The following is a 16,676-nucleotide window of genomic DNA, read 5'->3' as shown; positions in this document are numbered from 1 at the left end:
AGTGTTGGAGATATGAGAAGCACAAAGCAGGCGACTTTCAGAAAGGGCAATCTGTACTAACATTAGGCATGTTGAGAACAGCTCTTAAAACAGTGTCAGAATGCGTTTGCACATGACTTGCCATTAGAATCATTAACTATTTTGTTGTTGTGCAAAAGGAACTGTGAAATTGATTTTAAGCACCAGCAGTGAAGTAACCAAGCAGAAGTCATTGGAGATGGGATTTAGAGAGCTTCCCTTTGGTGACTCCTGCACATGCAACTCGATTTAGAGAGGGCAGTGAAGTGGGACAGACTTGTCATTTGCCGGCATACCTGTTGTGGTCCACGTCTTTCTTTGGAAGCAGCACACTTTGGGTTAGGGCAGCATTTCCCAAACTGTGGGTCGTGACCCTATGTGCACTGGGCCACAACACAGTGCTCCCTGTAGCACCACAATGCCTTATTGCAGTGCTTCTTGAACTTTTCTGACCTGCGGCTCCACTGATCCTTGTGGCCATTGGCCAGGGCTTCTCATTACAACACCTCACCTCAGTTACCCCCAAAATGGGGAAGAAGGTGTTATAATTAAACACTAAAACAAAAAAACAAAAAAAAAGCTGCCAGCACTCTGAGGCTGCAATCCTAACCACACTTACCTGAGAGTAAGCCCCACTAAACAAAATAGGACTTACTTCTGAGTAGACCTGGTTAGGATTGTGCCCTGAGTTTGTTAGTAGCACACCTGGAGGGTTTTGGAAAGGGAAAGGGAGGGGGGGAAGTGATGAATTTGCTACGGCCACCTCTCTCCCAGATACCTCACAACGCCAGATTGTAACCTCCCAGATACCTAGCCACACCTCCCTAGGAACCCAGAACGCACAGATTGAATACCTCGGCCTTATTGGAAACCCCCAGAAGCCACTTCTAGTTCATACCAGACCCACGACCCACCCCACTGGCCTCCATGGGCCCCCAGAATGCCCGGCAGAAGCAACTTCCAGTTTGTGGGTACAACTTCTGGTTTGCTTCTGGAAACCAGAAGTCACTTCCAGTCACTTCTGCTGGGCATTCTGGGACCCATGGGCCAAGAGTGGCCCAGAAGTGGCTTCCAGGGACTCTCAAGAAGGCATTGCGATGCTACCCACTGCGATGCTACCCGCTGCGACCCACTGTGGAGGACGAGGTGGGTTATGGCACTAAAAAGTTCAGGAACTGCTCATTTAGGGTAATATTAGTGGAGTAATACCGCATTATTTTGTGAAGTCATGAATTGTTGTCTACTTATTTGAGAGGTTAAGTTTTTAAAAAAAATCTAATTCAGGACACCTGGGGGGGCATGAAAATAAATGGCGGCATAAGAGTTCTTCTGGCTGCTGGACAAGCTAAGGTGGATCCCTCTATCTTGTCCAGCATCCTGTTTCCCACAATGACTAGCCACGCAGTTGTGGGAAACCCTAAACAAGCCACAGGGCTCCCCTGCTGCCACCCTCTCCCAGTAACTGGCCTGCAGAGGTGCGCTACTCTGTCTGTGAAAGGCCCACTTGGCTGTCATGACTAGCAACTGCTGACCATTTTGTTCCATCATGGTTCCTCTTTTTTTTTTTGGCCATGTCTTGATCAATTTGTCAATTTACACTATCGTTTCAGGAAGTTTGCCTTAACAACAAAGATCCCAGACACAAAAGGGTGCCATAAGTGCTGTATAGGTAAGTCTTGCACTTGAGCTCTTATTCTAGGCTTCTGGGCCCAATCCACCAGGAACTCGCCCACCCTGTCCTGCTTTACCTGAAATTGGTGACCTCGTCTCCAGAAATCTTGTTTGAGGATCTGCCTGTCTTTTCCCATTTTAAGCAATCGCTTGTCCCAACTCACATCTTGCATCTCTGTGCATTTTGCTCTCACAACCCAACTGGGCGACTCTTCTTTTATCCCATTTTTGGAAACTTAGCTGTCCCCCATGCTCCGAGAAGCTGGTTTGAAATTAACAGACATTCAGTTTCCCTGCTTCCAAATCAGGCGAGCAAACTGGACAAATGAATTAAGAGTAAGCTAAGTTTCAGTCAATGTGCTTGTTCTTTGAGACAGAGACAGTCATGGGGCTCCAACATAAATCTGAATAAAAAAAGCATGTAGAGCTCTGGTCAGAATGGATAAGGTGCTTGCTCATGACAGCACCCATGACTGAAAAAGCACATCCAACCCTGAATGCAAATGGAAAACCCTCTTGGGTTCTTCATTGAACATTAAAAAAAAAAAACTTCTGAACAATAATAGTTGACATCTCAAACATGTAGTAGAGTTGTTTGAAAATGGTGGTGTTTTAATTTGCTCAGAAGTAAGCTCATTGTGTTCAGTAAGACTTGGGACCCAATCCGATCCAGTTTTCCAGTACCGGTGCAGCCATGCTGATGGGGCGTGCACTGCATCCTTTGGTGGGGAGGCAATTACAGAGGCCTTCTCAAGGTATGGGAACATTTGTTATCTTAGCTAGGGGCTGCATTGCAGCTGTACCGGCACTGAAAAGTTGAATAGGATTGGGCCCTTAAACTGTAATCCTGTCTTTCTCACCAGAAACAAACACCTCTATGTACAAGTTCCATCAGAGAAACTAATGAGCATTCTTAGGCCTGGCTCATACCTACAACTGACTTGGAGTATAGGAAACAAGAGGTGACCAGAGAACCACACACATCTGTCCCTTTCAAATACAACCTCTTCCTCTCAACTTGGGCCTAGTGTGACCAGTACCTCCAGCCCACTTCCAGAGCCTAGACTTAACCAGGCAATTTAATTGTCTGATTCCTTAACCAAGATTCAGTTGTTAAATTTTAATCTAGGCCTTTGTGTTACTTTTGAAACCATGTTACTGCCTACCCCAGTTTATGTAGCCATAAGCTGCACAGCATGTGAACTGTGTGAAAAAATATTTGTGAAAAATCAACACTACAATTGCCTCCTGATTGCCTCCATTCTGTACTGGAGCACAGGAGATTAAGGCTTAAATATATGGGGCTCAAATGATTTTGTTGTCATTTGTATTGTGCCACAAACATTAGTGGAACTCTGCAGAGTGCCCTAGAAAGACAAGCTGCTGTCCCAAGTAGGTTGCAATCTAAAATTCAACTCACAGAGAAGGAAAAGAGGGAGGATGAAGATAGATGTGTAACAGAGGAAGAATTAAGTCCAGTAGCACATACTTTCAGTAGGGATAAGCCTGAGGGACTACGGTGTCACACCAAGGACTTCATGGAAAAGGTGGGTTTGGGGGAGGATTTGAAAGTGGAGAGAGGCAGGTAGCTCCACGTGGGTGTCCTGGAAGGGAGTTCCAAGTGTAAGGGCAAATAAGAGAAACTGGGGGACACCTTAAAATCTAAAGATAACTTTAAAAAAAACAAACCAAAACCCCTGACCAGTTGGGTTGTTTATAGATGAGTTTTCACTTCAGTTTGATTCATTTTGAGAAAAACCCAACTCACTTGCAAATTCAAATGAATGTAATATTTTGGTTTAAAGGAGGGCTAATATTTTGGGCTTCTTGTGTTTTTTCCACCTTCAGTAAGAAACCCATATACGGGCCATAAATACCTCTGTGGAGCTTTGCAGTCAGGAATTGTTTTGCTTCAGTGGTATGAACCCATGCAAAAATTCATGTTAATAAAGGTATGTAACCTTTTTTTGTGCAACTCTGTTTTTATGGGAATTTGTCGCCAGAAGGGAAAACTATTAAACTGTTCCACATTTGAAATAATTTGCATAAGAGGTCAGTTAGTTCCTGGGCTTAATTTGAAGTGCTAACACTTACCTTAAAACCTTAGAACGGTGTGTCTCAGTGATACAGGTACCACCAGTGGTACTTGACGTGGTGTTTGGTGGTACTCACGGGCCCCTGGACCCCTGCCATCCAGGAGTGAGAGCAGGAATGTGACACATTAGCAGGAGTCTCTGCTTGGTGGGCAGAGCACCTAAGCATGCTTTTCTGCACTCAAAAAAGCCCTCCTATCCACCCTGTGCCTCTTACTGATGTCTGTCGCATCCCATTTCGCCTCCCAACCCAGAAGTGACTGGCCATGGTAGTTCTTTGAATAGGTGGACCATGTGAAGAGGTACGGTGGAGGACAAACCTTGAGAAACATTTTCTTGGAACGTTGAATAGCTGTTCTTGGTCCTTTGAGGGCTATGGAACAGGACCTTCTTCAGTGGAGGCCCTTGCATTGTGAAACCCCTGAAAGGGATGAATGAATTAAAATAAGGGAGATGCATCTCAACATGGATCACTGACCTTTCAGTCTCATTGTTGCCTGTCTCCTCCCCCCACTCCAGCACTTTGACTTTCCTTTGCCAAGTCCCTTGAACGTGTTCGAAATGCTGGTGATCCCAGAACAGGAATATCCCATGGTGTGTGTTGCCATCAGCAAGGGGGCTGAGCCAAACCAAGTTGTCCAGTTTGAGACCATCAATTTGAACTCGGCTTCTTCGTGGTTTACAGAAATTGGTACAGGTGAGGCTCTGGTGCTTTATGACGATGAGCAATTCTTTTGGGGGGGGTTATCTTCTGTGTCCCTGTCGGTCAGGTGATCTCTGTTTTCTGTTTTGCTAAGCTTGAGCACTTGTGAATGAGGTCTGTTAAATGGTCAGAGTTGGGGATTGGAGAGCAAAGCAGAGCAAGGCCTCTGGCGGTCCAGGTGTATGTGTTTGCACATGCGCCTTCTGTTTCATGGCTCCTTTTTCCTTCCCAATGAATTGTGTGTCCTGACCTGTGTCTCTGCAGCCCTTCGTTCCCCAGTCTCCATGTCTTGTCCTCCTCCTGTTGCCCCACTGAATGCCTCTGGATTCCACAGTTCTTGGAAAACATTCACAGTCTTCACAGATCTGAATCCCTCTTCATGTCTAGCCAAAGCAGAATCAATTAAGCATATGTAAATGTGCTTATCCTGCACCTGATGCTATTTTTGACTTTTTGTTTTGTTTTTAAGCCCAGAGCAGAGTCAGTGCTGTTCAAGGCTGCTGTAGCAGCAAGATTTAAGCGTTATGCAGGTTGTGAGATCCTGACCTGCTTGTCTGATTCTTTACCTTGCTCTGAAAGATGAGATGAGAGAGTGGCTGCTGGAGCCTCCCCCTCCCCAGGCTAGCACCTTGTAGGCAGATGCTGATCTGTACACCTCAGGCATTGGCTACAGGTCAAAGAAGCTTGAATGAAAATCCCTTTTTGCCTTGGGAGACCTTCTGCTAGCCAGCAACATCCTCTCCACAATGCTGGAGTTGGGGGGGAGGGGTTTGATGCTACTCAGTGGAAACTGGGGGGAAAACGTGGTGGCACTCTTTTCATGTGCTTCCTGTGAAAACATGTGCTGGGCTGTAGGTGATACTAATCAAAGTAACTTCATGAGACTTGCAATCAGCTAGAAAGAAAAGATGGAAAGGAAGAAAAAAGAAATTTAAAATTTTTTATATGCCTAACATGGATACTACAGACATAAGGGCTAATCAGATGAAGATGTTGAAGATGTTACAGTATCCAGTAAACCCTGAAAATAATTTTTTGTTGAATTAATTGCAATCTAAGATCTATAGCTACTGCAGAACTGTTATTTAAAACCACTTTCCTGTTGGTGGTATGAAATAGGATGGTCCCACTATGCATTCCTTGTTCCTCTGAGTCAGCAGTTCTCAAACCTACAGGGAGTTTGAGCTCTGCAGTAAGTCCTTGCAGGGGAGGGTAGGAGGCAGCGACGCAGTCACCAGGATCGTGTTGCTTTGGAGGGGTGCAAGGGCTTGGGTGTGCTCACCACAGCCTACAGCAGCCTTCAGGGGGTGTGGGGAGCCCCACACCAGCCTCCGCAGGGCTCCCCAACATGCAGAGACTGGAAATAGCTATCATAACCTACTTCTGGTTTCACGATCGCGAATCATGGGGTCGCAATCATTACTTTTACATTCTCCGCATGTTGGGGAGCTCTGCAGAGGCTGGCACGGGGCTCCCTGAACCCTTGGGACACTGCTGCAGGCTGTGGTGAGTCCAGCCAAAGCGACGCGATTCTGGCAATCGCGTCGCTGCCTCCCCCCTCCCCACTCCTTAAGGGGGCGGAGGCCAGGGCTCTCTGGCTGGGGGATCGTGGCGCCTGAGTTTGAGAACCACTACTCTAAGTGTTTGTCAAGGAAACATTTCTGTTGCAGGGAAACCATGATGCCCCAGAGCTCAGCACGTTGCATTTTCTCTCTGGCATACAAGGCTATCAAGGCCCTTACCCCACAGCAGTTCCCTTCCATCTGATGGGCACAGTTTCTCTCTTTAAAATTTAATTCCTTGCTCTTCACTCTTGCAGGGCAGATCTGCCACTGTCTGAGTGAGGGCAGGTGTGCACACATGCAGAAATAGAAAAGGTTCTTAAATCCATGGAGGATCTGACTGTTCAAGGCAGTTAGTCAAGATGGGACCTCCTCTTTCAGAGGCAGTTGCTAAGGAACTACCCTGGGAAGAGGCTGTTTGTGAAGAATGAGAGTGCCATCTAGGTGAAGTGTTGGTCTGACCCAGTTGGGTTCTTGTGCCTTTTAAACACATCTCCCTTCAGCACCAGAGAGAGAACTCCTAGCAGCCTCTTGTGTGTGAGAAGCGATAGGGAGGATCTATGGTTTCCTTTGGGACGCAAGTCTCGTGATGTGTGTGACTTTTGCCCACACTTTTATACACACAGAGATTCACTAGACAGACATTTAGCTCTTGAGAGAAGCAGAGCCGTGGAACTGCTGCAGGAAAAGAGCCGTGGCCAGGCTGACCCTTGATGACCTCCCCACTAGAGAAATTGAAAACAGCCTCCCTTTTTTTTGCAATGCTGTTTGAACCAAAAGGATCTTTCATAATCTCTGGAGTTTGGGGGCCTGGGTGGAGCTGGGGGGTGGGGGGAGACCAGCTTTGGCAGGTCAGACATAAACCCCTGTGCTTCTCTCCTCTCAAGGTTGCCAGCAGCTTGATGCTATCCACGTAACCCAGCTGGAGAGAGATACTGTTCTTGTTTGCTTGGACAGTAAGTAGTAGAGCACCTGAGGAGACCTGGGCACAGTTACTTTGAGGTGGCACTGCTGCATGTGGCAGGCACAAGCGCCAGAATGGGAGCTGGCAAGTCTGTGGTTCATTTCTCATCTTGTGCACAAATTCACCCACTGGGCTTTGCCAAGCCCATTTCCTAGTCCAGGGGTGAGCATGTGCATCTCTACCCCTTACAAATAAGAACATTGATCTAGCTTAGAATGATTGAAGTAATGTGAAGCGCTGAGGCCCTGGACTCACATTGGCTCCATATGCGCACCCAGCATGAAGGGGGAACAGGAGCAGCTGGTTCCACCTCTTGACTTAAGGGGCTTCTGTGCAACACAGATGAGCATAGGGAGAAACCCCGTCCTGCTCTGGATGCCAGGTCTTTGCACAGAGCTTGGCAGGCAGAACTGGCCGGCATCTTCTCGCTCCCAGTCCCCACACTGGGTGATCTTGGGTGGAGTGAATGGGTGGGAGGCTTCTGACTGCAGAAGGGCATTCGCATAAGGGGAAACTGTTCAGGCTCTCTCCAACCTGCTGCACAAGCACCAGCCATTATCGTTTTTCTGCTTGAGGAAAACTGTTCTGCTGTGTTCCTGAACCCGGAATTTGGATTGTCTCTGGTTTCATCCTCCCCTTTTCTTTAGCAATAAAGTCATCCAGATTAAATGCTGCACCTGACCCTTTGGTAGTGGTAGGTGGTACTTCTGAGATTGCCACCTCGAAGGCTGACTTTTGCATCCTTGATTTATTGAGGGGGTTAAAGTTCTCCAGGAATTGCTGAACATAAGAATGTTGTTCTCCATTCATTTTTCTGTTAGTTGAATAGCAGTCAAGGAGGAGAGGCCAGAGAATTAGGTCAGGATTGTGGAATTGGCCAAAGCCACCCCCCAAACTATTTTCTTGTTCTGTTTCCGAAGTGGCTAGTTGTTCCCTACAGAAAGCAGTTGGGTAACAGTGGCTTTGAACATTTTAGGTGGGGAAAAGAGTCATTTTTTAAATTTTTTTTAACCCCCAAATTCTGAATCGCAGACCTCTTGCTTGACATGAAGCTCAAGATTTTGACCTCAGTGGCTCAGGCCCCATGGACCATTGAGTTCTTCCTAATGTTGTATTTTTGTCTTTGCTGGCCTTTGTGCAGCCAGGGAGATTCTTTGTCATTTATCCCTCACCTTTGACCTCCTTCTTCCAGGCCAAAGCAGCAGATTTTTCTGGAAAGTGCAAGCCTGGCTCCTACTGAGTCAGACCATAGGCCTCTCTGCCCAGAATTGACTTCCCTCACTGGCAATGGTTCTGTTAAGCAGAGAAGGGCCATGTTCGACTTTCTCTAATGTTCTTCATGCACACCATGCACTCAGCCACTGCGATGCTGCAAGAGTTTTCTCTGTGAATGAGCATTTTAGTAGTTGAGAATGAGCTTTGGGGTTCTTTTTTTTCCTTTTGGGTGGCAACCTCCAAGCCTTTCCAGCAATTCTGTTTGACACTGAGATGAGATCTTTTACATTTCTTTCAAGGATTTGTGAAAATTGTGAATCTGCATGGAAAACTGAAGTCAAGTAGGAAGCTGGCCTCAGAACTCAGTTTTGATTTCTGCATTGAATCTGTAGGTGAGCAAACTCTCTGTCTCCATTATCACAATCCTTTGGTGTTCATAAAGCGCCTAATACTCTCTGCATGGATGTGACAACGAATGCAAGTCTCTGACCACAGGCTGGCAGTCTAAGAACACTGGGGACAAGAGTAACTGAGAGTAACTCAGGTGCTTATCGAATGACTGGGGGATGTTGCTGAGTGGAATTTGGTTTTGAGGCTTTACCTCGCAATTTCTACAAATGTTCCTCCTGACTGCATTCTTTAGACTTCTGTGGTGCTCCTCAGATATTCAGCACATTAATTTCTTGGTGAGTTGCCCATTGACCGAAGGTGGCTGGGAGTGGAAGAGAATGGCCTGTCAGTCATAATGATATATTGACATTGATCTTCATAGCTTGCAGTGAATGTACTAGAGGACATTCTGTTGCTAGGGCTACAGGTGAACATGTGAATACTACAGATGAAGACAAAGAAAGAAGCCTCGTCCTATGCTATGTGCTGCAGATCAATACATGGAATACGTTGTGTCTAAGACCACCTGTTCAGCCCCTTCCCAGGCCTCTGCGGTTTCACCAATCCATGGACTGTGCAGGCTTCCCTTTTCCAATTCCACCATTGGGTGGACATGTTTCTAGTGTGTGTAATTGCTTGAGAAACAGATAGCACTCCCTGCGATCCCATGCAGACTGTCGCAGCTGCTTCCAATTCATTGGTCTTGTGTTGTGTTTTTTTTTGGCAGTGTGCCTTCAAGACAGTGTCTTGGCCTTCTGGAAGCATGGAATGCAGGGCAAAAGCTTTAAGTCCAATGAAGTAAGTCTTCCATTTTAGGTTTTGTTGATCATGATTACTTCGTCCTACCTGCTCTTTGTAAACAAACAATAATGATCAGATGAAAACTGATCTCATGCCATTCTTCTAGGGAGCAGAGGTCATTGAAAAGAGGCTACACTGTTCAGGGAGACCTGTGGGGGGAATATATAAAAACATTTGTTCTCAGAAATGGTCAAAGAGAAGTTGGGGGATATGTGGAGTGTGCACCTCTATCAATGAGAGCTGGTGTCATTGCTACTTGCAGAAGGTAGTTTCCTATTACTGGTTCTTGCTGGGGTGGAAGACCCATAGCTCAGTGGTAGAACACATGTTTTGCATGCAGAAGACCCCAGGTTTGGTCCTGGCATCTCCAGTTAATAGGAACCTGATAAGAATCAATTTATGTAATTAGTACATGCCCAGGATGATGAACATTTTGTTCATGCGGGATTGCCTCTTCCAAAGTCAGACACCAAAAGTCCACATAGCCCTGCATTGTCTGCTCTGACTGACAGCAGCTGCCCAGGGCTTCAGGCTATTGAGGTCTTTCCCAGCCCTACCTGGGGTTGAATCTGGGCCCTTCTGCATGCACATGGTGCCTGTCCACTGAACTACACTCTTCCCCAATTTCTACTGTGACCTGACTGTGGCTATTCTCCCTTCATATGTCCATGATGTTCAGGATGACCTTACTGCGTAAACAAATATGTCATCCTTGGGAAGAGGGAGGGGAAAACCTGCTGAACTTCACAGAGCAAGATAGGAGCCAGGACTGGGGAGCAGGCAGCAACGTGCAGAGAACCACTGATGGCCCTGGGCTGGCTGGACACTTTCATTTCCAGTGGGCCTGTGTGTAGTCTGTGCTATGAAAATACAGCACCAAGAACAGCCTGATGTTTTCTGGAACTTTCTTTTGCCTTTGTTCCTCACAGGGAGAGAGCTACTTAATGCACTGAAACCCTGAATGCTGTCCAATGGAAGTCTTCCCCTTCCCCCTGCCCCTGCCACACCCAGGAATCTCATTATAAGAATTACTATAAAAACTAAAATGTACTCTTGTAAGAATAAGAGAGCATTTTGTCTTATTCAGCAGGCACTGTTCACATGATGTCAAGTAAATCTTTGCAGGCAGGAGGTCTAGAAATCTTACTTTAACAGTGGATCTAACTTTCCAAAGCTGGGAGACACCAGAGCCTCCTGTCAGACTGATATCTGTCAGCCTCTCTTCACAGTGTCTATTCTTGCAACCCTGCTTAGAAAAGGCAGTCTGCTTTTGGTGCTTTTCACAGTCTTCTTGCACCTATTTGCTTTGCAGGTCACCCAGGAGATCTCTGATGAAACTCGGGTCTTCCGCTTATTGGGCTCAGACAGGTAATCTGAGAAGAGAAACACCAACCTGTGAGATAATGAAGATGACAAATCAGGAAGCAAGCTGGAATGCTGCCAAATAGCCAGGACTGCAGAGCACACTGCCCCCCCCCACAGGGGGTGGTTATGCCACTCCAGTGCCCACCTCCCCAGCATTCCGCTGAAGAGATCACCTGTGTGATGTGGGGAGGGTCCTTGTGACTAAGGCAGCAGCTTGCCTTTTTCAACACAACACACAAAGGGCGATTTTCATAATCTAGTCCCCTACGAGATCCTAGAAAATCTCTTTGGCAAACATGACAACAATGCAGAGTCTTCAAGGCTGGAGCTGCCACACTCCTAGCATATGAAGCTAAAATTCTTGGGGGGGGGCAGTCTTTCCTCTAAGGGGTCCATGCCACTGTGCAAGCCCCTTCTCTTGGTGTGCAGCATTGTAACACTGTCCCCGGGCATTCAGTGATGATGCCACGTATCTTCGCCGAGCACTTCTGGGTTGCCAAGCTCCATGTTGTATGGAGCTTGGCTCAGAGCTGTACATCCACTCAGCTTCCAGGGAACCCTGGGGTATGAGCTGGGGGACTTGGCCTTAAATGTGCAGAAGTAGACCTGCCATGAGGCACAGGGGAACAGCTCTGAGGATTTTGTAGCAGAGTGGGAGGCGGGTAGGACCTGACCCCAGGATGTTCTCTGGCACCTGCCCTACTTTAATGAGTGTGACCTGTGCAAGAGTGAACAATTAGCAGGCTGGGTAAGTGCTCCCTGAGTGTGCCTGAAAACCTGGCTATCAGAACTGTCCAGTGGTTGGTCAGGATCAGTGTGTGAGGGAGGAGGGGAGATAGGCTTCTCCACAGTAGGGAAAAAAGAGGCTTCTCACACATTGGAAAACAGCCTGTTGGGTGAAGATCAGGTTGAACCTCCATCCTTGACATGTTCATTTTCTTAATGTGAGGAGGAGTTGTGACTGTATGAACTGGCTCCAAGTCTGAGGGGAAAAGAGGAGCATAAGACAAGCCTCAGTGGTTCAGACCGAAGGTCCATCAAGGCCATCCTGCTTCCCACAGTAAGATGGCAGACACTGAGAGGCCTGGCAAGGAGGCAGCAGTCTCCTTTGCTGTTGATCTGCAGTAATTTGCAGTAACTTGGATCTGCAGTAACCATGTTCAGACTGTCTCTGAACATGGAGGCTCTACAGCTAATAGCTCTTGATAGACCCATCCTCTGTTCTTTTGTCTAACCCAGGGGTGCTCAAATCCTCAAGGACTCCCAGTCTGGCCCGCAGGGAGCACCCAGTCTCCAATGAGCCTCTGGCCTTCCTGAGACTTGCTGGAGCCCGCACTAGACTGATGCAACTGCTCTCAGCGTGACAGCCAAGTGTTTGACCTCTTGTGTGAGTTGTGGGACAAGGGCTCCCTCAACTGCTTGTAGTTTCATGTCTATGATGCTGCAGCAGCAGCAAAGGAAAGGCAGGCCTTGCTTTGTGCAAGGCCTTTTATAGGCCTTGAGCTATTGCAAGACCTTCTTCATTCATTCATATAAGTTCCATCTCTAATATATTCATTTATGTAAATTTATTGAAATTTGAAATGCAAATTCTTTTTTTCCTGGCCCCCAAAACAGTATCAGAGAGATGATGTGACCCTCCTGCCGAAAAGTTTGGACACCCCTGGTCTAACCCCTTTTAACCCCTGAGTGGCCATCAACACATCTGGTGGTGATGGCAAATTCAACTGAGTAAGAAGCTGTTCCTTAAGTTAAAACAAAATGAAATGTGCAGAGGTGATAAACAAAGAATGCCTTTGGGTTGTCTTGGGTGCCTTTGCCCTAGACCCGTAGCTGAAAGGGGCCAGGAGTAGGTCGCGTCACGTGAATGCTGGGACAGTCTCTGTGTCAGAAGGCTCTCCTAACCCTAACTGAAGGAGAGAAGTCAGTTGGTGAAGCTTGTCATTCAGCTTTCTGATCAGCCATCTTTTCTCCTCCCTGTTTGGCCTGTACTCTCCTCTTGCATTTCCCCAGTAGTCAGTCTGCATCCCCAATACAGTAAGGCTATCTGGAGGGCTGCAGAATGGGCCATTGGCACTGTGGTGAGGTCAGGCCAACCAGGGGACCCTGCTTTGCTTCCTGAGGATTGTTGCACTTCCCAGCCATTGGCCAAAACATTTCCTTATGAGGAGTGCACCTGTGCGCTTGCCACCTGCAGGCTTGATATGAGGCACAGCAGCCAAGGCGAGGGCAGTGAGAGGCGGAATGTGGGCAGGCCAGGTGCAGCTTCTGAGGAGCAATGCCCCCGGATGCCCAAGACAGCTGCTGACTGGCCCCTTCTGTGTTTGCATTGCAGAGTGGTGGTGCTGGAGAGCAGGCCAACCGATAACCCCACGGCACACAGCAATCTCTACATTTTGGCAGGCCACGAAAACAGTTACTAGGCAACTGTAACCCGACTCGGAACAGCAGGCCAAGGAATGCATCGCATCAGGAAACAGCCCTTTAAGGAAACGACCCACACCGGACTCCAGCACCCTTTCCCCACCCCCACCCCTTTCCACTGTTTGGTGTCGATACCTGGATGGACCCCGTCTTTCGGACCGAGAACCAGTCCTCTGTGTCTCACAGCTGGGAAGCAGCTGTTCTGTCACTTGCCACTATGTGGTTGGTTATGTCGAGTTTGCTTAATAAAAGCTCTGAGATTATTAGTCCCTTTTGTTCGTTAGGCTTCTGGAAGCACGCAAAACCCCGAAGAGGCAGTCACGGTGCCATATAATGTTGGATCTGTGCTTCTTCACTCTCTGCTTCCAGGGCTGGGCCTGCGGTTTCCTCTGTTCTTTTGACAAGGCCTCCTTTTGAATGCAGGTGGCTGAACCTGACAGCAGAAGCAAAAGGGGGGAAATGGCTGTCGAGCACCGCTTGCTTGCTGGGAACTCCTCCTAGTCGAGCCCTTCCTGGGTTTTGTCCAGGACCCCACAAATGCCCCTGTTTCCATGGGGCATTAGCAGGAAGCGTCCCCATGTTGTGTGTTCCCACAAAATGATGTTTGCGTTTTGCGTGTTTTTAAGCAACTGTTTTCTGTGGGTTTGTAAAATAGACTATTTAATCCTTATTTATTAATCTGCTGCTAGGGTGGTATGATGTATCTTAACTATTAGCACATGAAGGTTGCAGAGCAGCTTCTGGGTGTTTTTTTTTGGTGGGGGAGAAATGGGCCTTTATATATACATGCGTGTGCACCTGTTTGCACACACAATTGTACAAAGAACCGTGCATTATTCATTCTGCTTTTTTCCTCTTTCTTAGGTATAGCACATTGTCAAGGAAGGTGTTTATATATGAGGAAGTTGGGAAATCCCTTTGGGCTATTCCTGTATAAATGCAATTTTGTACAAGAGTATTTTGTATGGATTTTGTCTGCGGAATTTGCCATAAAAGGGAGTTTTGGCATTTACTGAAACAATGTGTACATTATGGAAACGCAAGCTGGCTCTTAACAAGGAAATGCTTTGGGAGTGTGGGTGTGTATGGCAAACATATTAAAAATGGTGTGTGCGTGAGTATCTGTGTGGAGGGGAAGCCACTTTACATGCATGTCATTTTCATAAATTGAGGAAAATGTGAGCAGGATTGAGTTGAGAGCCTCATCCAGTTGGGTCTTCACAGATCTGTGCCTCCTGACTCAAAACAGGCTGGACATGGCAGAGGTCTCCTACCCCCTCATGCTGTCGTGGCTGATCTTCATAGTGGACACAAATGGCTTGGGGGGGGTATTTGATCCTTGTGGCTGAACTCTTAGGCTCCTTGAGCATGTTTGGAGGGCAGCCCACTAGAAGGGAACCACATCCCCTCGTTAAGTCTGAGTCGAGAAGCTGCCCAGTGGATGAGTCTTTCCAAATCCTGGTGTCTTAGAAAGCATTTAAAAATGCTTTGATCTGTTCATGGACACGTATTTTATTTACTCTGTGCCGGGGAGAGCTGGAGAAAATGCAGGGCCTGGGAAAACATGGATTTTCCCGATTGGTGTGTTTGAATGGTAGGGTGGTTTCCCAGTGGTATGGTATAAAAAAATATATAAGAGAAGCAGTATTGTTTAATAAATCTTGGGGAATTTCCTTTCTTCCATTTATCCCTCTATCCATGTTTCTCGTTTTTGCTTTCCTCCATTAAACTATCCCTGTGCTCCTAATTTGTGTGCCTTCCTTCATTGAGGTTCAGTGAGTAGTTCTGTGTGGGTTTGCTGTGGGGCTTGCAGGGTGCTATTGTTCACTTCTTGTGCATTCGGTAAGAGTCCACACGTGTCCCTAAGGAAGTACTGCTGTGTCAGGCAATCAGTGCTTCCGTAAAGGGCCTGTGATCTTTAGTACCAAACTCCTCTCTATTGAAGGTGGAAAGTTGGAAACAGGTATGTTTGTTCCTTGTCTACAGCTGCCACCTGCTCCTCCTGTTCCCTGGAAGCTTGAGCTCATTTAAATGTTCAGTCCTAGAATTAGAATTTACAGGTGGAACCTAGTATCCACTGATTTGACTTACCACTGATACTGAGGTCCACTTTTAAATGCCTTGTAACAAGGAAAAAAAGCACCAAAATCCTACCTTCCCGCTGTTAAATAATTATAATTTCATTCCATTATTCACCCCATCTAGTGGCCGAATGCCCAGTACCAACTCTGGGTGGGCAATGGAAGAGCAAGAAACTTGTAAGTGAGTCTAAAGCTATTTTTCCTTGGTATCCACTGATTTATTTTTTTTAAGCCACTGGGAATTCCAAAATGGAAACCCAGTGGATAATGACCTGTATTTTCCATGTCAAGTCTGTCTTGAATGTCTGCTGAATGCTTTTCTCTCAGCACTGAGCTAGCCACAACTGCCCCCTCCCCCAACACGCATGGAATGAGAGGGTGCAGCTTCTCAGCAGCCTCAAGGCCCACAGCCATCTTGCTTTGGAAATCAGGAGCCAGGCCACTCTGCCAGTCCCTGAAATATAAATGTAGGACCCTTGTCAGGTCGCTCCCGGAACAGAGGCGGTGCCTGAAGCTTAAAACTACATGTGATGAAAAATACTGCATTTCTGTCTTTTCAGTTCAGGAGAGGGAGGATTAACCCTGGATCCACTTGTAATAGCAATAATAAAAAAACATTTATATAGTGCTTTCACTTTGTGAGTGGCCAAATCCCTTTATTGTGATGTTGTCCTTTCCCACTCCTTTAATGCAATGGTTTTTAGCATCAGGACCCACTTTTTAAAATGACACTCTATTGCAGCGATTTTCAGCCTTTCTCATCTCACAGCACACTGACAAGGCACTACAACTGTCAAGGCACACCATCAGGTTTTTGACAATCAACAAGGCATACCATGCTGCCAGTGGGGGGCTCACATCCCCTGTTGGGCTTACTAATAAATGACCTTCCCCAAATTCCTGTGGCACACCTGTGGACCTGTCATGGCACACAAATGTGCCATGGCACAGTTGTTGAAAATGGCTGCTCTATTGCAGTGGTTCCCACACATTTAGCATTGGGACCTACTTTTTAGAATGAGAATCTGTCAGGACCCACCACAAGTGATGTCGTGACCAGAAGTGACATCATCAAGCAGGACGATTTTTAACCCACACTTACCAGGAGTAAATCCCATTTACTCTCATTGTTAAAAGAATGTACATAGTAGCTTGTTAAAAGTACAGGTCTGTAACATTTCCCCAAATGCAGTCACATAACATGGTACCATTAAGTTTAAAATATTGAAATGGAGACCCACCTAAAATTGGCTTGTGACCCACCTGGTGGGTCCTGACCCACAGTTTGAGGAATGCTGCTCTATCGGGACCCACCTAGCTTTGCTAGACTAGGAGAAGGTTTCTCTGTATTGATCCTTTTTACTATGGGGGGGGCAACCTACTCGAGTG

The 16,676-nt window shown here is 46.9% G+C and overlaps 1 protein-coding gene across 1 annotated transcript in view; it reads left to right on the top strand.

Annotated features, from left to right (window-relative positions):
* The window catches only part of MAP4K5 (mitogen-activated protein kinase kinase kinase kinase 5), a 93,596-nt gene extending 80,127 nt beyond the window's left edge, over positions 1–13,469 (top strand). Inside the window, exons 26-33 of the mRNA XM_066630313.1 lie at positions 1,629–1,687; positions 3,538–3,641; positions 4,302–4,479; positions 6,935–7,003; positions 8,526–8,618; positions 9,344–9,414; positions 10,730–10,785; positions 13,118–13,469. Coding sequence (XP_066486410.1) covers positions 1,629–1,687; positions 3,538–3,641; positions 4,302–4,479; positions 6,935–7,003; positions 8,526–8,618; positions 9,344–9,414; positions 10,730–10,785; positions 13,118–13,205 — 718 coding nt within the window. The 3' untranslated portion in view covers positions 13,206–13,469. The remainder of the gene's footprint in view (positions 1–1,628; positions 1,688–3,537; positions 3,642–4,301; positions 4,480–6,934; positions 7,004–8,525; positions 8,619–9,343; positions 9,415–10,729; positions 10,786–13,117) is intronic.
* The last annotated feature ends 3,207 nt before the right edge of the window (positions 13,470–16,676 follow it).

Source organism: Tiliqua scincoides, chromosome 1, assembly GCF_035046505.1.
Source record: "Tiliqua scincoides isolate rTilSci1 chromosome 1, rTilSci1.hap2, whole genome shotgun sequence".
Classification (NCBI taxonomy): domain Eukaryota; kingdom Metazoa; phylum Chordata; class Lepidosauria; order Squamata; family Scincidae; genus Tiliqua; species Tiliqua scincoides.
Note: the sequence above shows the minus strand (reverse complement) of the source record. Positions and strands in the feature narration are given on the sequence as shown.